At 52.7% G+C, this 22562-nt stretch overlaps 1 protein-coding gene across 2 annotated transcripts in view; it reads right to left on the reverse strand.

The window, feature by feature from the left end:
- Window positions 1-22212, reverse strand: part of WHRN (whirlin) — a 53510-nt gene extending 31298 nt beyond the window's left edge. For both annotated transcript variants that reach the window (XM_086625156.1, XM_086625157.1), the window contains exons 1-2: window positions 21613-22212; window positions 4746-4961 (exon numbers count right to left, since the gene is read on the reverse strand). In XM_086625156.1, the coding sequence (XP_086481282.1) occupies window positions 4746-4961; window positions 21613-22212 (816 nt within the window). The remainder of the gene's footprint in view (window positions 1-4745; window positions 4962-21612) is intronic.
- Between the last annotated feature and the right edge of the window lie 350 nt (window positions 22213-22562).

The following is a 22562-nucleotide window of genomic DNA, read 5'->3' on the forward strand; positions in this document are numbered from 1 at the left end:
CCTGTCAGCTGAAGGCCCAACCACCCTGGCTGCACACCAGTCCAGCCCAGCTGCTCCACACCTCCATCCCACCGTCCAGGTGCCCGCAGCCATGCAACGGATCCCTCCGCTCGGCACCCCGACGGATCGCTTACACTGTCATGCACACGCCAACAGCAGTGGTTTCCATTTCAAGCCTTTTGATAATGAATGCTTCTGCCTACAGATAAACAAACTTGTTAAACCATGCTACAACCCATCCTTTCAGGCATAGAGAACAGATGCTGGAGGGGAAGGTGGCCAGGTAGGGATATCTCTATTGCCTGATGGATGTAGGATGCCTCCACCAACCTTGGATTTAACCTTGCAAAAGCTGGAAATATCACCTTAACTCCAGTGGCATTGCAGGTTAGCTGAACTGTAGCAAAGCATTAATAAACTCGCTGGTTTACATCGCTTCAGCATCCCGCTGTAGGGCTGAAGTCTGATCTCTGCTGTGCTCTGCCAAACAGTGCCTGTTTGAAAGCTTTTGCATATGTATTCCAGGACATCCAGATCGATTAGAAAGAGGAGAGAGAGGGGAGTAAAAAAATAATCAACTAATCCCCAGCCCTTCCCTCAATATGTAAAACCATCCAGAAATCAAATAGCCCTTGGGGGTACCTGTCAATTCCAGTTGACTCCACCGAATTAACCAGGGACATGCTGCATTTATTTGCATGATATTTGTGAACAGAACAACCCCACTTGCAGCCATTAAATATATATATCTAGATATATACATACAAATAAAAAGAGAAAAAGATAGAGGCAAGCTGTTCCTGTGTTCTGAGACGTTTTCATCTCTCGATGGTGCACAGTAAGTCAGGACAAAGTGACTCAGCTACTCATGGCCTGAGTTCAGCCACCAGCAGCCACACCAGGTAACCCCTCTCAGACTGCCAGCCCCTCTTCCATCCCCGTGGGGCTTTCTTTCACCGTCAGCTGGCAAAGCAAGGCACCTTTGGATACAGGAGCATCTGGGCAGCCTTGGTCATTTAAAGGTTGTAGCTTCCAGTTATCTTCTTTTGCTGGTCTTACAGATGGGGATTCAGGAGCAAAGGTTGTCACAACATGCACACCAAGCCTTGCACATCGACATCGACAAGCAGGGCAGTGAGGAGGAGCTGGGTCTGGAGGCAGGCTGGGTCAGGGCTCTACTCTGAGCAACCTCAGGTCCCACCAGTGCCAACAGCTACTGCTGGAAGCACTTCTGAACCTGAGCCAGCAGGCTAGGGACAGAGATGCGTCGTGCTTGTGGTCAGCAAGGATGGAGGCCCCTTGTCCTGGTTTTGACTGGGACAGAGTTAGCTGTTCTTTTCAGCAGCTAGAAGAGCTCTGTGTTTTGCTTTTAGCCTGGCACTCGCTATGAGAAGAACGTTGATAGCGCACTGATGTTTATAATTGGCACTGAGACCTCAAGGACTTTTCAGCTTGCCGCGTTCTTGCCAGTGTACAGGGGCACAAGGGGCTGGGGGGAGCATGGCCGGAACACAGGGGCCACAACTGCCCTTCGGATTTGAACTGAGGGTTAGGACTAAATGAAGTATTCCATATCACACAGTGTCATGCCCAGTGTATAGATGAGGGTTGACTGGCCTTTGCTCTTCCAGGGGCTCTCACTCTCCATCTCTCGGAGTGCTCTTTCTCTCGTTCTCTTTTTGGGCCTTTTGCTCATCCAGGATTGCAGTGTCGGGACTTATCTGTTTTGGGATCATTTATGGGGACAAGAACGGGACAGGCGTTGGTGAGCAATTACACTGTGCATCACTTGTTTGTATATATTATTATCATTACATATATATACTCATATATTATTCTTATTATTAATTTTAATTTTATATTATTATTATTATTACATTATCCTTATCTCAACCCACAAGTCTCCTTCCCTTTTCTCCTTTCATTTTCTTCCCCATTCCCCAGGGGTGTGGGAGGGTGAGCGAGTGGCTGTGTGGCATTGAGTTGCCAGCTGGGCTGAACCATGACACCTGTTAACGGGGCACGGAGAAGACCTCCAGGTAGCGCCGAAAGCCGTGCTGGAGCAGAGTGGGAGGCATGCTGCTGGAGTCTAGCACAAGAAGTTGAGCCTGGAGTCACAGAGGGAGACCAAAGCCACCAGCAGAGCTGCATGGGGATGCCAGGACTCAAACAACACATGGCTGAGGGCTTCTGTTAGAAGCCCGGTACACGGCCAGTGTGGCACAGAGGGGCAGGATGGGACCGGCAGAGCGACCGATGGCACCGCTGACGTGCTACGGAGTAGTGCTGCAAGAAGGTTGAACACTGCCCGTTCCCACGATGCCAGCACTGCTCTCGGCATCTGAGCTTTGCACACTCAGTTCTGTGAGATTCAAGCATCTCCTGCAACCACAGCTGGCTCTTCCCAGGTTAACAGAGGGGCCTTCACCTCCCTGCTCTGGGTCAAAGCACAATTCTCCGTTACAAGAAGTCAAAGGGCTGTCTGACTGTGAAACAGCACCAAGGGATGGAAGAACAAGCTTTGATTTTGGAAGAGCCCAGTGGAGTGTGAGGCTCTTTGCCAGCCCTCACATCTGGGCAAAAGGACCTGAAGTCAGCGAGCCACAAGCTGGTAGCACCATGAAGACTGGGCATCCCACCCAAGGCTGGGAAACCTTCCCAGTGTTCTGGAAGTGCAGCACTGCTGCAAAGAGGCATCACGGCAATAGCATCAGAGAATCACAGCTCAGAACAAGCACAGCCACTTCGGGGTGCCAGGGCCCTGCAGCCCAGCTCAGCCAGGACGGAGCCACAGGAGCTGGGGTCCCTCATACCCTGGGAGCAGGCACATCCAACCACAGCCAAGCCCAGCCTAGATGCTCTTCGAAGTTTCATGTGGCCTTCATTCAACTTGGCTTCATTCCCTCCGAAGCAGATTAAGCTGCAGTAATTAAAGCTCTCTTAACTTGCAAAGTTCCATGGGATTCATTTTCCTGGGCACCCCCTGGGAGCCAGCCCCAACGAGCTCCGGCCCAGGAGCAGCAGAGAGGAAGGTGCTTTGGGCTGATGACCAGCCCTTGCAGCAGCTGAGCTGCACAGAGACAACTAGGGCACCTGTAATCCCATCTCCCCAGGGACTGACGGGAAGGGGCTGTCCGGGGTCACGCGAGGCTCCGGCACCGGGCAGGGATGTGCACGGCCGCAGGCTTCTGCGTGTTTCATGTCGATACGTGGCAAGGAGTAAAGGGATGTACTTTGCAGAGAAATACCTCCTACCTAGAGCTTCAAAGAGTCGCTGCCTGCCGTATCAAGGTGACACGGAGTGGTAGGGGGTGGGGGACACCAGCAAACCAGCCGCGGCTGCTTTTCTCTTCTCCTTAAAGTAAAAATAATGGGCTCCTCTCCCTTGTGGCCCACATGAATATTTCATCAGCAAACTGCCTCATCCTCTATTAGATTTTTCCTTCTCTGGTGAGGTGGGAGGTTTAAAGCTTACAGATCCCTCCACAGCCTTTCCAGGTGGAGTCGAGGACATTTTGGGCAGGCAATCAAAGCGCTGCGGACAGCCACAGTGATCTCAGGGTAACGGGACGGAGACATGTCACGGCTCCAAGCAACTCTGCACCTTCGGGAAGCAAGTACCCCGCTCGCTCCTGGCAGCGCTCGAGTATCCTGTGAACACCAGTGAGGGCAACACTTGTACTGGACAAAGAGGTTCCGTATCCATCACCGCCGAGACAGCGAGCAGAGCCCATCCCTCCAGCCCACGTCTCACTGCAAGAGCCCCTGAGCGCTGCTCCTCCGCAGCTACAAGTGTCTCTGTTTGGGCACGGGAAGCATGAGGGGGAAGAAACACTAAATCCCCAAGATCAGATATTGCCGTTTGGACACATCTTCCGCTGGCTCCACTTATCACAAGGTCTGTTTGAAAGGAGGGCAGGCTCATGGTAAGAGAAGGGGACTGGAATTAGCCGTGCTGATACACTTTTCTTTCTGTCAATGGTCCAAGACCCAGGTCTTGGGATTGACCAGCACTGGCCAGGCACCACCAGCTGCCCTGGTATGGTGGTGAAAGCCATCCCCCCTCCCCTCCTCCTTTTTCATTTGTCAGGGTGTTTGGCACGGGCACTGCTCAGATCCTTCCTGCCTCAGTCTGCCTCTCACCAAACAGAAAAGGAAAATGATCCAGTTTATTTGACAGCATTTTTGGTAGAGAAAAGTTGTTTTTTTCACTTAGACAAAACTGCCAAGAGACCCAAGAAAACCTCACAAAACCACCTGAGGAAAGACCTTAAAGGCAGTAAGAAGGGCAGTAAGGCACTCTGAGATCCAGCCCTCTCCAAATCCATGAGCCCACCTGAACACAACATCTACGCCAGCCTCTGAGTGACCACGCTGGCACCGAGCCTCCAGCCAAAACCACCACCTGCTCACAAAAAGCCTTACAAGCAACTTCTGGTTTGACCACTGGTCCTGGCAGGACCCTCACCACTGGACAAGTCTGCCTCTGGACAATGCCTTGTCTCCAGCTCAGGTTCTACCTGTGTCAAATGGGACCAAAACTAATCCATCCTGTCCTGCAGGACTCCTCACGGAAGACAGAGGGAAAGCTATGGACCGAGGGAGAAAACCAGGATCCACCATATCCTAAAGGAGACACAAGCCATCCCAACAGAGGATAGAACCATGCAAACGAAAACCATAAAAGGAACAAAGAGGGTAAATGCAGACAGGCCCCCAGGGCCATGGCTGCCCCTCTTGCTCACCTTTTTCTCATCTCCCTCTTGCAGGAGCTGGAGGTGGCTCCTCTTCTCGCTGTCCTTGCGGAGGGAGCTGTTCTGGTGGTGTGGCAGGCCCGTCGGCGGGGACACGCTCCGGCCCTGCGGGTCCACCCAGGTGTAGATGTGGTTGGTGACATAGCCCCCCGGGATGCGTCCCACCGAATGGACAGACAGGTTCAGCTTCTTGCAGCCTTTCAGTACCTGGAAGACAAGCCAAGGAGAGGAAGGAGTTAACACCCATGGAGGGGGAAGGACAAGCTGCTTTAGGACTCTGGGGTGACATGGCTTTGCTCTTCTTGAGGCTGAAAGATCTCGGGCTATTCTGCAACCACCAACTGGATGACTGAGCTACATAAAAAGCCAGTGAAAGAGCTGGAATGTTTCTGTTCACTCCTGAACGACAACAGCGTTACGGCAAAGTTGCTGCTGCCGAGAGAGGATATACGCTCTCACCACCAGCCAGGGAAAGAGCAGAGTATGGAAGGCGAAGTGACATGCCCAGGAGGGACCCCAGCATGGGCTGAACCTGAGACCAAGCAGTTTCTGCAGCTTTGGAGAGGAGTCAGAGCAGGACAGGGATCAATGTTGGAGGAGAGCAGCACTGCTGGTCCCCTCTGCTCGGCCCCAAGCTCTGCCCTTGGAAAGGCTCTTGATGCCTTTTCAGTGGACATCAACAATGCTCCCAGAAATTCAGCCCCTGTGGCCATTTCATCACCAGCTGCCTCCTCAGCACAAGCAGTCAATTAATGAGCGCAACAGTTAACAAATATATACACAGATTTAAAACAGCACGTGCCAAGATGACCTTGAGATCCAGACAAGCCCATTTGCAATTGCTTCTCTGCTCCTCCAGCTTCCACTGTAAGCAGGTGACATAGACATTAGAGTAAACTTAAATTAACATACAGGAGTTCTCTAGGGACAGCTGTAAGTGCTGATCCCTTCTGAGGCCGCAGGAACATCAATGCTTCAGATCTGCTCTCAGAAAGCAGGTGCTTTGGGCTTTTTCCCCCTATATATGTCCTTTTGATGAACTGCTCCTGCAAGGTCTCTTCTCCCCACTGGGCAGAGATGCTGCCGAGCAAAGCTCGTGACCGGGAAGAACTAATACCAGCAGCTCTTGGGTAAAGAGTGATACTGTCAGTAACATTGGGCTGGCTGGATCCCAGCTCTGACCTGGCAACACTCCTGTCCCCCCCTGCCAAAGCTAGAGAGAATCCAGCTCCCCGATTCCCAGTTCGGCATCTCCATCACATAGAGTAATTCGGCTGCAAATTTGTCACGTGCTCCCAAGGTCACCACGTGCCTGGAGAGCTTAAATGAGGGCTGTGAAACCAACAGCCCCATCCGAACAACCGCAGAGCCCCTCAACATCCCGGGCTGCTCGCTAACTCCAGTCCCTGTCCCCTCAGCTCCCCCGTCCCCAAACCCATCGCCTGCCACGATTTCTTCTCTCCCCGCGAGCACGTGGAGCCCAGCCAGGCAGGCAGAGGTGCTCACCACACTCCAGCCTTGCTGGCATCAGCCCACGTCCCACCAGGACGATGGAGCCAATTCTGAGCCCACCCCTGGGTACCACTCTCAAATGGGCACCGCGGCCTCAGGGCACAGTTCAGCCTCCGGACCCAAAGCCCCTTCCTAAGCTGCCACAGGCTCCGGGTGATCCGAACCTCACAGTGATGACTTGGGGGTGGCAGGAAGGCTTCTTGCCTACTCCAGAGCTACCAGTGCAGAGTGACCCCTATGAGATGGGGTACAGCCCCCACCCCCCCCCCCCCCCCCCCCCAAAACAACCTCTCCCCATTCACTGCTGCCCCGTTCCCTCTCCTGGACCAATGTAGGGATCTTGTTTCCTTCCTTCCTCAGAGCATCCATCCTGGCAGGGCAGTGGGATCCAAGGATAACCCTCCAGGGTTTCTAGTACACAGAAGGGACAGCAGGTGTAGGAGAAGTGACCAGGTGCAGGCAGGGCCCCCAGCTCCGTGCCGGGCACGGGGCAGCACTCACCCCACAGCTCCCTTGACAAGGAGACGGGATCTCAGGCAACAGGGAGGTGTTTCCCGCACGAAGGTGACAGCAGAGAGCCGGGAGGCGAGGAGAGCTGTGGCCATGGCCCGGGCTCCCCGAAGCCTCAGCAGGAGAGTGAGAAAGAGCAAACAGAAAGGGAGAAGCAAGGCAGGAAACACCTCACCCCAAGTGACCCCATGGACCCCTGAGAAAGCTGGTGGGAGCCACCCATGGTGGTGATGCTGCCCTTGGTCATGGCGGAGTCTCCACGCTCCCCACTGCAGCTTTGACCTGCTTTCCAGCGCTGCCTTTCCCAAGCCAGGCTACAGCTCTGCCCCATCTGCTCCCACCCTGCCCCTCCCGATGCCCACCTCCAGCAAACGGCCCCTGCCATCACACGCACCTTCCATACAGCTGCCGTCCCCTGTTAAGCTCACTCTTCAACACTTTATAACCCATGACACAAGCAACCCCATCACCCAGCTACGAGCTGGTGGAAGAACTATAGACCACTGGATGCCCTCAAACCACACAGAACACACGTGCACACAGATGTATGTACCATATGCAGATGTGTAACACGCCAGTGCACCAGACACTCACGCAGGTAAAAAGCAGTAGCTGTTTAACAGGACACAGCAACACCATGGGACCATTTAAAAGAGTTAAACAGCTGATTTTTTTTATTTTTTTTTTTTGTAGAAGATGGTCTCCCATAGCTCCGACTCAACATGGCCTTCAGGCATGTGCTGAAACGAGCCAAGCGTTCAAGCCTCTACCTGAACATGCTTAAGCATAAGTCTGAAATGCAGCTGGTGAAGCCCATTTGTAAGATAAATCTATTTGTAATCTGGGACTCTAAGAATAGATTTTTGACTCATGAGCTTGCATCAATTTCAATAGATTCTTTATTTTTATGAATTTTAGGATAAGCCTAGGTTTGCCTAGGGGGTAAATCCTTGTTCAACTGTGAGCACAGATAGCCTGAGGAATCTCTGCTGCAAACCCGACTGGAAGCACATCAGCTCCAGAAAGCCAATGTCCAGCGTCCGAGGAAGAGACCCAGCATGAGGCCGGAGGTTGAGGAGCACCAGGCTTGCCCAGCACCACCCGTGTCCTCCCTCCGGCCACCACAGCCTTGTCAAAATCACAGCTTCCCCAACCCGGTGACCTCCAAAGTCACATTTGTTCAAGCATTCGAGTTTCCTTTGTTCGTTAGGCAGCCACCAGCTATTTGAACTAAAGCTGACACAGCTGTGAGAGGAGATGGGAAGAGCAGCAGTGCTTTCCCTTGGATGACAGCGCTCCATAACAAAGCCCCACAGGCACGGGGATGAGGTCTGGCACAGCCCTGTAAAGCCTTTGTACATCCATGCACTGAAGTAGACTTTAATCGAGCACTTGGCAGGCAGAGCTGCAGAGCCATGAGGCATCAGGTGAGCCAAACGGGAGAAGCTTCCATCGTCCATCCAACCAGAGGCAGAAATCACTATCAGCTGCTTTGGTGAGCTCCAAGCGAGCGTAGCTACTCTCCATTCCCCTGCACGGGAAGAAATGCTGCGGTTCCCCCTCTGTGGTTTTCTTTTCCCTGGTTTTGCCAAGGCTGGTGCATCTGTTCATCCTCTGGTTTGTAAGATGGTCCCTCTGGCATCTGGGGAGATGATGCCTGTTGCTCTTGGGGGAAAGAGAGGAAAAATGATGGCCCCAGTGGTATTAGAAGAGATCTCTGGAACAGGACCTGCTGGGAGAACGCGGTACCCTGGATGCAGGGACACTCTAGGTCAGTGGCCCATGGAAAGGGATGGTCTCTGCATTGCACAGCCTGTGACTCACCTGCTCCATTGAGGCCTGTTCCCATTCTACATCCAAAACCAACCCCACACTGACCTGTGGGGCTTAACCCCTGTCCCCACTCATCTCCCAGAAGCCTACAAGTCAGCCATTAGGACGCCCAGCACAGCTGCCACGTCAGCAGAGCCAACAACCTCCACTGTTTTTCTTCTACTTACCATCCCTGTGCTTTGACAAGGGGTAGCCTTTAGAGCGGGAGACAAAAAACCTCCAGCCGTTACAGATCCTGCCACTGCAAGTAGCTTCCCATTTTTCAGTGCCTCAGTTTCCCTGCAGCGAGGCTGACAGATCATCCGCTTTTGGAAAGAACGTGGAGGTAATCCCAACAGTGAGTCCCTCCAAGCTGGTTCATCTGGATTTTTCCACCCAGGCACAGAAGACAGACCCAAGAAGGCTTTCTCACCAAGCCTGTCAGTCTGACCTCGGTGACGGGCAAAGTCATGGAACAGGTTATCTTGAGTGCTATTAATGAGCACATACAGGTTAACCGGGTGATCAGGCCCAGTCAACATGGGTTTATGAAAGGCAGATCTTGCCAATCAAACCTGATCACCTTCTATGACAGGATGACCCGCCTGGTTGACGAGGGAAGGGCTGTGGATGTAGTTTTCCTGGACCTCAGTAAAGCCTTTGATACAGTTTCTCATAGTGTTCTGGTGGAGAAACTGGTAACTGCTGGCCTGGATAGGCACACCCTCCTTTGGGTTAAAAACTGGCTGGATGGCCGGGCCCAAAGAGTGGTGGTAAATGGGGCTAAATCCGGCTGGAGGCCGGTCACCAGTGGGGTTCCCCAGGGCTCAGTGCTGGGTCCAGTTCTGTTTAACATCTTTATCAATGACCTGGATGAGGGGATTGAATGTACCCTCAGTAAATTTGCGGACGACACCAAGCTGGGAGGCTGTGTCGATCTGCTCGTGGGTAGGGAGGCCCTTCAGAGGGATTTGAACAGACTGGATCGTTGGGCTGAGGCCAATGGCATGAGCTTTAATAAGGCCAAGTGCAGAGTCCTTCACTTGGGGTATAAAAACCCCAAGCATCGCTATAGGCTCGGGGAGGAGTGGCTGGAGAGCTGCCTGGCGGAGAAGGACCTGGGGGTGTTGGTTGACTACCGGCTTGATATGAGCCAGCAGTGTGCCCAGGTGGCCAAAAAGGCCAATGGGATACTGGCGTGTATCAAGAATAGTGTGACCAGCAGGAGCAGGGAAGTGATCCTGCCCCTGTACTCGGCACTGGTGAGGCCGCACCTGGAATATTGTGCCCAGTTTTGGGCCCCTCGCTTTAAGAGACATATTGAGCTCCTGGAGCGAGTCCAAAGAAGGGCGACTAAACTGGTCAAGGGGCTGGAAAAGAAAACTTATGAGGAGCGGCTGAGGGAGTTGGGGCTGTTTAGCCTGGAGAAGAGGAGGCTGAGGGGAGACCTGATTACAGCCTATAAATACTTGAGAAAAGATGGTGGGGAGGTAGGGGAAGGGCTCTTTACATTAGTGATGGGTGATAGAACAAGAGGAAATGGGTATAAGCTTAGTCAGGGGAGATTCAGGTTGGATGTTAGGAAGTATTTCTTCTCTGAAAGGGTTGTCAGCCACTGGAATAAGCTGCCCAGGGAGGTGGTTGAGTCCCCATCCCTGGATGTGTTTAAGAATAGGGTGGATGAGCTACTTGAGGATATGGTTTAATGGGGATTAGGGATGGTTGGACTCGATGATCTCTAAGGTCTTTTCCAACCTAGAAATCTATGAAATCTATGAAGTCTGGGGCACATGAGAGACAGGTACCCTCAAGCAGCTCCTCCCCAGCTCCACCCCATTTCATCCCTTCAGTTCTCCTAATACACATTTCCATCAGGCTCTCAGAAGCTTTCAGAGTCTGGAGGGAACAAGGTTGATTTGACATTCTAAAGAAGTTTGCAGGTAATTTTCTCATCCACTGAACAGGATTAATCCAGCACCTTTGGAAAGTTAGCAGCACACGATGACGACTCTCTCCTGCCAGCTGTTCTTCAGGTCGTTACGAAGTGCTTTGGGAGAAGCCTCTCTCCAAAGGATGCTCCAGCCCCAATGTTGCCTCCTATCAGGATGCGGGCGACCACCACAGTGGAGCATTGGCTACAAATTTCTTAACACCATCTTGGTCCTGACAATTTTTCTTGCTACAGCACTGGGACACAAAGTAGATGTAACGAGGCCATTTACACCAGCTACTGAGATAACGAGGTGCAGCCTCTGGCTGCACTGCCACTGGGCCAGGACCTCACCACCAGCTTTACAGCCAAAGCACGGCTGGGCCTGGGTAAGCCAAAGGGCTGCAGAGCACTTCGCTCAGCACCAGTCCCCTCCAGTTCAGCACGCAGCTGCAGCGGGTGCTAGAGAACCCGAGGAAACAACTTCAGAACGAAAATGGAGGTGGAAGTCTGGCCTCTAATAAAAGAAAGTGCTTTGAGCATAGAGGTGCTGCAAAAAATGGAAATCATTTATAGCCATCCAAGGAGGCAAGAGCAAAAGGCTAATGGGCTGAGCTGGAGAGGCACCGGGAGTCTCTGCGAGCCCTTGGGGACACACCAGTGCCAGGGGATGATGACAGCCGCATTACAAACAGGCGACTCAGCAGCTCGGGCAGGATGGAAGGTTTTCAAGCCAAGGATACTGCGCCAAAGCCGTTCATCACAGGGAGAGGAGGTGGCCAATGTCAGGGCACCAGAGAGAGAGCACAACAACAGCCACTGCTGCTCCCCAGAGCCCCCTCCTCAGCAAGAGCAGAGCCTTGTTCTCCAGGGACACGGTGTGGAGAGGAGCCCTGGCAGCCCCTGGGAGCAGCCAGGGCAGACTGTGTGCTGATGGATACAGCCTCTGGCTGGAGCTCTGCACTGCCAGGACCATTACCATGGGCTTCACTTCCCTCTCCCATCACAGGTAGCTGGTGCTGGCTCTGCTAAGCCAGCTGGGAGCTTCAGGACAGGGGTCAAGCCAGTCCCAGATGGGCAGATTCAGACCAGCATCCAAGGGCAGATCCAGCCCTAAGACTCCTCATCGTCGTTCAGCTGTCCCAGCAAGCAGGATTATTCCCTCCTCTGTTTCATTTTAATTTAGTTTCTCAGGGCTGGTGAGAAGGAGCTAATGGACAGTCTGGGGGCCAACACACCCTGCAGGGACCCTCACGGGCAGCTTCAACACATCTTTCCCTGCCATCGCGCTGGCGCTTTGGCCAGCAGGGACCATACCCACGGCAGAAGGCAGGACCCATTTCCGGGCTGGTCTCCCTGAACATCAAGCAATCAGCAGGAATTTTTTTCCAGCCCTATCACACTGGCTTCTTCCACACCATGCATCCACCCTGGCCTCTTGGAACGTGTTTGCAGAGGATCTCAACACCCACCTGAGCACGGGATTTTGGCCAACTGCATTGGCCCTTTGGTGGAGGGGGCTGTTTAGGACAGGTCTCCATTGCTGTACCCTCCTCTGTTGTCAGCCGTCAGGCTGCTGGTCCCTGTGCCTGGCAGCCTAACTGCTGCTTGAAGATCTAGAATTTCGCCTTTCCCCGCTCCCAACGAGGTGCCGCAGTGCCAGCAAGCTGGCACGAGTCCACCGACCTCGATTTTGCTGTCAGGCCCACTTACAAAGCAACGGCAGCAAGCGAAAGGGCCAGCACCTGCCCACACGAATGATACACCTCCCATGAAGCAGGTCACCCCAACTCCCTGGGACAAAAGGAAAAGCTCTTTGAGCCAGAGTTTTCACCTAACAAAAGCGTGGGACCAACAGAGAGACAGGACAGGCTCCAGGTGGGGACAGACACACAAGTTGTCTTGTGTCCATTGATTGCAGAGATACCACCCCAAAAGCGACAGCATAACACATCCTGCAAGCTCTTTGGGAAAGCGTGGCATTTGATGGGCATACTGAACCCAACCCGTTCGCAGTGGACCATTAAATAAATAATCCCACCTCCTTAATCCCCTCTGCAGAACCTGGCAGCACAGACCGCATCTCCATTTCCTTTCTCAAGCCATTTCAGGGACTTGCTACGTGTTGTTCAGTGCTGCCGTGTTTCGCTCCGGACTCGGATAAAATTTGGCTTTTTCCCATCTATAATGCGTTTGAAGACTGCGGTATGAAAGGTTTAACAGGGGCACCGCAGCGTGCAAGCACACCTGCTAGAAGACAAGCTTAGGGAAATAATTTAGTTGAATCTGGGGATCAGTGCCAAAACATTTAGCAGGGCAACAGTCACCAATTGCCTAGAAATATTATTAGAAGAAGAAAGTGCCAGAGAGAAGGGCAGATTGATTCCATAAGGCCACTGATCCCCTGACAACACACTATTTAATTATCTATCAAGTCCTTTGAGAGTGAAGTAGATTGCTTAAAATAATAATAAAAAAAAGGAAACGCATCTCATGTACCCACAGTTATTACCTTTTTTTTTAAAAAAACAACCAAATCCCAAACCAACACACAATACAGCATGTTCTTTGCTAAGAATGGGACTGGCAGCTGCCATCCTTCCTGAAACCCACCTGTGCCAGCCCCTGCTTGCCCAGCATGGCTCACATTACTAAAGGCTTTCCTCTCCCGCCTTCCGAGTTTTCCTCTTGTTCCTTCTGCTTCTTGAGGGTGCCGAAAGGTTGAAAGCTGTGTAAAAGCATCTTCCAGGCCTTCAAAACCCCCCCCAGTAGGAACACAGATGTCAGAAATCAATGGTAATTAACCACCAGCATTCTTCTGGCAGCCTGAATAAAAACATGCATCTCGTACGGATACAGCCCACTCACCTTCGCCGCTAATGAAATGAGCAATTTATTCCAATTCTTTCCGTTGGTGGGTAGATCACAGTTTGATACAAGAAGCATTAACCAGGAGCCGTCCTCCCCCTTGCTACAGACACAAGCTGCCTTCTTCTGGCAATCATAGACTCGCCAGAGCTGTGTGGCTTCTTGGGCTGCTCAGATAATGGGCATCCAAGCACCAGCTCCACCTGCGAGCTGCGAAGGGTCAGCGCGGAGGTTATCAATCATCGAAGCATCACACGATTGTGCACCAAGTCCCCAAAAAAGTAAGGCACAGACTTGGAAACAAAAAAAAGCTGCCAAGGGGAAAAGAACTGCAGAGATACCAGAGGAGGGAGGCAGAGGGAGCTTTTACAGCGTGCTCCAGCACCACAGAGGGAACGATTTGCAGAAGTTTGTCTAACCACTATTTCCTGCGCTATCCTGGGGTGTTCCAGCTGGACTCAGGTAGTTTTAAGCTTGTGGGCTCACCTAGACTGAGCAAAACCATGTCAGTGCCAGTGGGACTGGTGAGGGTCCCTGTGTCTCCTACAGAGGGGAGGGGGCTGCAGGGGCAGCACTGCAAGACCTTTTACAGGGGGACTGATGGAGCCATATCAGCTAAAGGGTTCCTCTGCCAGCAGAAAGGACAGAGCAGAGGACAACAGGCACAGGCACTACCCAGAAGCTTGTTCCAGGGATCCTCTGCAGGCAGGACAAGCATAAGGCTATCACAGCTTGCTTAAGGCCAAATTTGCCAGGTGCCATAAAAACGCACAGGGAGAGATTGTCCCCCGCCCCAGACTGTGCTCTGGAGCCGGGAATAAGGTGCTTTGGATCAAGTGTATCCCCTCTCCATCTCACCTGACAAAGACCAGGGAACTGCTTCTGTGCTGAGGAATGGGTGACTTGGCTGCACCAACGTACAGGAAGAGCTCGTCCCCGTGCTGGGACGGAGGTGAGAATGGAGAAAACTGGTACAAGACAAAGGTGACACAGAGGCAGCTGTGGGGGGAAGAGAGACAACTAGAAGGAGGGATGAAGGGAAGCGGAGGCGCTCCTGCTGGAGTGATGGCTGAGAGGGACCAGAGGAACGCAGCAGGTACCAGCACAGGGGATGGAGGGTATGAAATGGCCTCCCTGGCAGGAAGATAAATGGGAATTACAGGAGGCACAGTCCAACCTCTCCCAAGGCAAAGGTGACAGCAGTTTGGCTTTCAAGTAGCGGCACTTATGCAAATACATGTAAATCGATGCATAATTATGGTGATTGCACACATTTAGCCCCAAGGCATCACGAAGCCCACGTCCCTTTCACCTGGAAAGGTCGAATGAAATCTTAGCTTCAGGGCCCTCTTCCTAACCCCTCCAAGGGCTGACATCCCCATCCCCGCTTCAAGACAACAGCTCTGTCACTTCCCACCCCCTCAAAGCTGGTCACTGCCCAGTGTGTCCCTCAGGCAAGTCCGGGACAATTTTAAGCAGAAAACTCCATAATCTTTTTTTCAACGCAAGCCTGGAAAGCTGTTTAAGTGCTTTCTGGGGTGCGGGTGGAGTATGCATGAGGGGAATCAAGATCAAAGCACCCCCCCTCCACTTCTTGTTTTCTCTTTCCCCTCCACACTAAACATAGGGCTGGAAAATACCATTAGAAGCCCATATTGTCTACATAGGGTTAGTTACTCAGTGGAAAAGTCAACTTTGAAAGAATTGATGGGGGGAGATGAGCCAGACACTTGACCAAGCCCCAAGAATACCCAGACAGAGCCTGCACAAAGCAAAGGCCCTTCCAGCCTTCCCCACCAGCACATCCCACCCCAAGAAGTCTCAGATACAGTTTCTGAGTCCAGCAACAAGAACCTGTCAGGAACAGAGCTCCTCCAGATCACCCTGGTCCCTGCTTCACCTGTAGTTACTAAGCACTTGGTGGTCCATGACAAGGAGAATTCAGAGCACCCAGTCAAAAGAAACTGAGCCAAATCATTTTAGCAGGCACGCTGTCAGTTTAGGCCAGGGGATTTAGAGCTGAATAATTCTCCGAACAGACATGGCATTGAGAAAGGTGTCAAGAAAATCCATCATCTTCCCTGAGGACAGAGGAACTGAGTAACAGATATTTTAACTCAGCAGCTGTGCTGCACACTAATGCTTTTGTTTTCTTCTAATGGACACTGGAAGGAAAGACAGGCTTTCATCCTTTGGGCTGTCTTATCAATTTATCTGCTGAGGCAAACCTGTTTATTTACAAGCAACCCACTAAATAACATTTACGCTCCAAGAACTCAAGGATGCCCTAACAATACTAACCCTGATGTACAAGCCAAACCCATGTCAAGTACTATCAGCCTCGTGTTATGAGGAGAGGAGAGATTAAGGACTTCATTCTGATTTTTCGCATCAGTATAATGCCATTTGATTTCATTAGGGCTGATTGTGATTTGCTGGTGTAATGAAGGGAAACAGATGACTAAGTAACTTGCCCACTGAGGGAAATCAGTGGCAGAGCAGCAAATATAACCTCCTCGTAACTCCAGTGCAACAGCTAAACCCACGTTCCTACAGATGCTCTCTGTACGTGCAAGTTACACACACACTACTTTGGCCAGCTCAGATTAGCTCACAGGGACACAGGAGCATCGCCCCGCAGTACGAGGTGAGGTCCCACGCTCCAGCCTGCTCCACGGAGCACCAGCACATCTGGCTGTCAAACCTAGACCCCCACTTGCCAGACCTGTACTCAGTCACTGCAACGAACCCTTCCCCTTGGGAGGCTCTAAAATTAATTTAAAATGCAGATGCCTCCAAGTTCAGGAGTTACCTTTTTCCCCCTCTCCCTTTTTCCTAGAGGGAGATCCGGGTGACTTTACACTTCCCACCCTCTCCCTCTGAGCTCAGCTGGCTACAGAAGTTAAAATGGAAACTGTTTGCAGGACAGAAAAGCAGAGCAGAAGTCTGTGGCATTGCACAGCACCTGTGTTTTAAGCTGTATGTGTTTTTGTGTGCAGTTCTGTTTGAGGTTTTTTTGTTTCTAAGCAGACCCAGCGACCAAGGAATAGGTTACCACTCTAACTACTGGGATAGATGCTAGTCACATCCTCCTTTTCCATGCTCCAGCTACCTGAGATCTCTTGGGAAGGTGAGAGGCTTCTAGCCTGTGGATCAGTCAGTGACTCTAAAAATACAGACACACAGAGATAAGCAGGCATTTAAAGGAAGGAGCCTGGTATCTTTACAGAATCAGGGGATCGATGTATTGCTTTCACTACTCATTCATCCCAACCACGGCTGTGTGTCATGGTCCAAGTACTTGGAAGGGTTAAAAACCAGAGAAACCAAGCTGCATCCATTCCTACCAGCTGTTACAATGCCTGTGCAGTACAGTGGCGATTACTAACTATAGCAAATAAGCAGACTGAGATAATGATAATCAATTAATTGGGCATCACAAGAAACAATGCAATGAGATTTGCTTTCCTGTAAGCCGCCTGGAAGGTAAAATCGCTCTAAATACGCTTCCAAGGCTCAGGGCTGCACGTCTCTTCTGTCATTTCTCAGTGGTCTTTTAGCAATACCGCAGACACCCGGAGCACAGGCAGCTGGAGCCCGTTCTACCTCGTATGAAATATTACCATCTCTGAAGACATCACCTTGTTCGCCACCATGGAAGCCCAAGTGAATAGAATAGAATGGAAGAAGAATTCTAGTCTCCTTTTAATTCTTTTTAAATGCCCACTTGACACTATCGGAGCAGGAGATGGAAAGGCTGGTTTGGAAGGAGATCTCCTTCCATGGCATCCGAGCCTTCCCGGGCAAGGCTGCAGCCCAGAGCCATGGGCCAGTGGGAGGGATTGCTGGTAGACCACGGCCCTGCGTCCCAGAGACCTTTGCCTCGTCCGTAACAGATCTGTCTCATCACAAGCCTTCTCCCAGTCCCACCACGCCTGCAGCAAAACCCAAATCCATTCCAAAGAATCCAAGACAGCGGACTGGAACTATCCCAGTAGCTCCAGAATAAACCCAATGTCAGTCCTTTGACTTTGGCAAAGTTACTACAGATTTACACCATGACGAAAGAATCACACTCCCTAAGACTGATGCACACAAATTAGTCTAGTTTTGGCGATTTGGATCAAGCTCATCTGGATTTGCCCAGCTGTCAGCACGAACAGAAAGACACAGCAGGGCAAATGGTGAAATCAGTGCAGCTCTTTAGAGGCTGGTGTAGCTCATTAAGCCAAATCCTCAATCAGGAATGATCCAGAGTCATGATACTTTACACTTTCTCCTTTCCCCTTCCCCTCTAAAATGATTTAAAGGGTACAAAAACCTACTGCAAAGCAACAAAAGTAAGGGGTGGGGAAGAAAGGGAGTACGAGTTTAATGTAAACCCCGGAGTAGAGGAAAAACACCTCCCTGTGTAACATGTTGGTGGTCTAAACCCACAAGCACCTCAATTTTAACCACTCTGGATGTAACATTACAGCTTCTCAATACAAACTTTCAGCACGACTGCTACAATATCACCCGTGTACCACATAGCAAGGCTGATGAAAGCCAAGCGAGCTCTGAAAATATGACCAGCAATACAAACTTCTTCACTTACACCATAATTCAAATTACGGCGATCTCTTGCTAAAGCGCACTCTTGAATTCTGGAATGATAGAGCTATAATTGTAATGGAGTCATTTAATTTTGATTTGGATGAAACAGAGAGCACGAAGCAGACGAGACATAAAACTCCACTACTCACATAAAGGTTAAGAAGCTGGTTATTAAGTGAATTGATTTGGAGTGCTTAGGTAATCCTGTCATTTAAGTCAGAATTCCACTTTTTATCTAGTTTACACTAAAATATCTACAAACCCCATTGCACTGGTCACAGGTCACTGGTCAGTTCTCAGCAAGGACAGCGTGCAGCTCATTACTTTTGCATTCTTCGCCTGTCGTCATGGCAGTTTTTATTCGGTGCCATGATTCTGCTTTTGCTATATCACGGCTCTGAGAGATGCCTGAAAATAGAAGGGAGAAATTGCTCCTACCCCACAGGCAGTGCCTCTTTCCTCCAAGAGAGGAGTGCTGGAAAGGGCTGGGGTACTCCTGCATGGCCAGACATGCTCGGAAAGAAGATAACTGAGCTATCACAACTTGTAAAATGGATGCAATTAACTTAACTACTGTGTGAATGCTCTTACGAGATGGCACGAACGAGTTAAGACTACCTGTATATTCGCTGCTCCATCCAAACAGCTGCCTCGCTGCCCGCATTCATAGCTGGGCATCTCCAAGCACCCCGACGGGCAGAAAAGTTGATTCTGGTTCAGTAAGTCTGTCTCGCTCCCCGCAGAGAGCGCGATGTGCCTGGAGCAGCCAGGCCAGGCGCAGAGGAGCCTTACTGATCCCTGCCATCGTCTTACACCCCGAAGAACAAGCTTTGACAACTTCTCTCCCAACAACACGTTCTGCATATTATGAATAACAATGCTGTCCTAGACAGACAGCTTCTTGCTGCAGGACAGTCAAGATGGAAATGCAGCACGGGAACGTGCTCCTTCTGAGACAGATGGAGAACCAGAGCATCGCCGCGCACGCAGAAACGGGAGCTCTGCTTTAATCAGACAGCTCCTGACAGAGACAGTTGCCACATCTACTCGTCTAAAGCAGGCAGGAGCGTTTGGGAGATCGGGCTACGCAGCCGTGGTTTTGTACTAAGAAAGCCTCTCTCTGCTCATCTTTTTCCCCTCTCGGTGTTTGATCCCCTGTACAGCACACGCCATGAATTCCAGGATCAAACCCAGCTCCGGTACAAGCCTGTATATCCAACGTTTCTCTCTCCACTGATCCACTACAGAGCAGACCAACAGACAGCGGCGAGGATGTCAGGACCTGCGAGGTTTGCTCTGCTCGAGGAGGCCAGACACCTCTGCAGAGCTCTTAACACACACATCAAGACTCAGCCCGAGATCCCAGGTTTCAAGGGGAAGCAGAGAATACGGGGTCAAGCCCCCCTGTACATCACCACCTCTTGTCACTGCACCTCTGACACCCTGCATGATGTCCAAAACACAAGCCGAGGTGTCTATCTCTTAACCCCACAGGAATTCTCCGAAGACTGTCCTTTAGCATCGCTGAATGCGATCTGCTCTTCATTTCCATCCCCCCCAAATGCAGCATCTAAGGACAAATTAGCACTTACTTAATTTTAAAAATCTCTAAAGGAGCTGTTACAGCTGTACCGTAATCACTCTGACACTCCTCCCAGGCAGTGTGTTTCTACCACCACTACACAGGTCACAAAACCCTTCCCTGATGCCAGATGAGCGCAGGAGCCCTAGAAGATGCCAACACAGCCGGGTGTGTGATGAAACTGGTGTTTAAAGAAGTTCAGCTCACAAGCAGACAGTTTCTAAGCTTCTCTTTCCTATCAGGATCACATTAACAAAACATAGCTCTTGTCACAGAACAACCCCTTGGCAAATTGCATCCTACAGGAATTATTTCTGTGCAGGAAGCACTTAGTTTCACTCAATATTAATAGTGTCTAAAAGACATCGCGTACATTATATTAGAGAACAAACAGAACGGGACGTGAATTACCCAGCAGAGTGGGTTGAATTAGAGAAGATGACATTTCACAGACCAGAGCATTCCTGATACCTGGTTTCTACCCATCCCAACACCACAGTCAAAATACGGCGTGGGGTTTTTTTGCAGTCTTCAGGGCACAAAATTGCAGGTTAGCTCCCGAAAGCTTTACACCTTTGTCGTCCTATCATTAGGAATAAAAAAAAAAAAAAACAAAACAGAATTCCTACAAGTCTTTCCTCTGGTTTTAAGATTACTGGGGACTCATTTCCAGCCTGGAAGACATGCCCTTGCCTGGGGCTCGGATTGAAAGATGGGGCAGGGAGCACGCAGGTTTGCTGTGAAGATGCTGTTCAACGCTACGCGAGATTAATGCATGGTCGGAAGAACGCACCACGGGAAGCAGGCTGTGAACAGAAGTACTTTAGCTTATTATGGAAGAATTAAAGCACAAACAGCTGCAAAACAGTCTTGTCACCCCAGATCCCAGCTCTCCACATGCTGCCTACAAATTGTGGTCCTAAAAGTCGGTTCTCCAGCTCAATAGCTTTGTGCCTGGTACTGCCGTGCCATGGGTACGCTCTGAGCTGAGCCCACCAGCCACAAAATCATCTCTGTGAACCGTTTGGCTCACTCAGGCATGGACTTTGCCTCAAAACACTGCGCTTTGGATAAAAATCCCACGGTTTATGGAGCTCCCCCACCTAGCCTGACATGGAAGCTTTTATCGATAGCATCCCTGCTGTTAGGTACTACAACAGGTCTCCGAGGCATATGGAAATGCTGTGCTGTGGGAAGAGCCGGGGGCACCTCAGTTGTGTAACTGTTCTCCTTCTCCCCCTGATGCAATCAGAAGGGATCTGGGATCTGCTCCTGCTCCAGCTCTGTGCAGTCCTGGGAGGGGGGTGGTCTGCTTCTCCGTGCCTCAGTTTCTCTACCTTTAGGAGGAGAAAACATGCTATAGCAGCTAGAGTACATGCCTTAAAACCCCGGCACAAGCAGATTTCCAACTTCCACAAGCCTCCCAGACCGAAAGGAAGACACAAGCAGCACTGCTACGTGCCAGAGATGCCGTAACAAAAAAGTACGGCTTGGCCCTGAGGGGCTGAACCTGCCGTGCCAAGAGCCGCAGGCGATGCCAGGCGGCCCCCGGCAGCTCCTTCCTGCCGTGCTAAAAGCAGCATCGTTATTTTCACCCCAAACTTTCCGGGCTCGGCTACACGCAGTGCCGGTGCCCGTACGGCGGCGAGACGAGCCCGAGCTCTCCGGCGCGATGCAAACCTGGAGCCGCTCCGCGAAGGGGCTGCAGGTTTCCACCGCCGTGTCCCGGAGAGGGGGAGCCGGGGGCTCCCGTCCCACCGGCTGGAGCGGGACGGAGCAGCCGCCAAAGCCGGAGGGGGTGAAGCTGGACGGGGCGCACGGCGACAACACCGCGGGATGGGAGGGGGAGAGCGGAGCGGGGACGGGGGGAACAGGCACCGCCGTCGGCTCCGGAGGGGCAGAGCGGGACGGGGCGCACAGCGGCCGAACCGCGCGGCGGGGATGAAGCGGAGGCCGGGACGGGGCGGAGGAAGCGGGACGGGGCGGACGGCGGCCAAACACCGGGACGGGGGACACAGCAGCCGGAGCCCGGTCCGGACCCGGCTTACCTTGACAGCCTCAGCGTGGGTCACCCTATCCAAGGATTTCCCGTTGACACCCAGGATCTGGTCGCCGACGCGCAGCCCCTCCCGCTCGGCCAGCGAGCCCGGCTCCACCAGGGACACGTAGATCCCGACGCCGTGCTCGGCCCCGCCGCGGATGCTGAAGCCCAGGCCCTCGTGGGCCTTGCTCCGCCGCAGGGTCACCTGCCGCAGCTCGCCGGGGACCACCGGCGGCGGGGCGGGCACCGGCGGGGGGCGGCCGGGCAGCGGCAGGTAGGGCCCCTCGGCGGTGTACTGGTCGAAGAGGAGCTGGTCGGAGCGCGGCAGGACGAGGCGGAGCAGCGGCAGGAGCTGCCGGCGGCGGGGCCCGTCGAGGAGGGCGCGGAGGGAGCGCACCAGGTCGCAGACGTTGCGGCGGCCGTGGTAGGCGTTGAGGCAGAGGATGAAGCGCTCCCGCTCCGCCTCGCTCAGCAGCGCCGTTAGCGCCTGGTGCAGCCGCCGCACGTTGGCCGACAGCGGCCGCGGCGCCGGCCCCGCCGCCGAGCCCAGCGAGCCCGACGAGGAGGAGGAGGAGTGCACCGAGACGCCGTCCAGCTCCGCGCTCATGGCGCCGCGGCGGGCAGGACCCGGCGGCGGGACGGGACGGGACCGGCCCGGCCCGCAGCGGAGCGGACCCCGACCGGCGCCGCGCGCTCACCGGCGCCTCGCGGCGGCTCCCGAGGAAGTGACGTGCCCGCCGTTGCCGGGAGACGCGTTATACAGAGCGGCCCCGGCGGCGGGACCGCGGCCCGCCCCCGCGCCCCGCCCCCGCGGGAGCGGCAATGAGCGCGGCCGCTCATCGCCGCACCCCGCCGGGGGGGCGGGAGGGGGGTGCCGGTGTGACGGGCGGTGCGGGCTGAGGCCGGAGCGCAGCTCATCGCAGGGGTGACCCGCGCCGTGACAGCGGCCGGGGCGAG

Source organism: Tauraco erythrolophus, chromosome 22 (genome assembly GCF_009769465.1).
Source record: "Tauraco erythrolophus isolate bTauEry1 chromosome 22, bTauEry1.pri, whole genome shotgun sequence".
Taxonomy (NCBI): Eukaryota; Metazoa; Chordata; class Aves; order Musophagiformes; family Musophagidae; genus Tauraco; species Tauraco erythrolophus.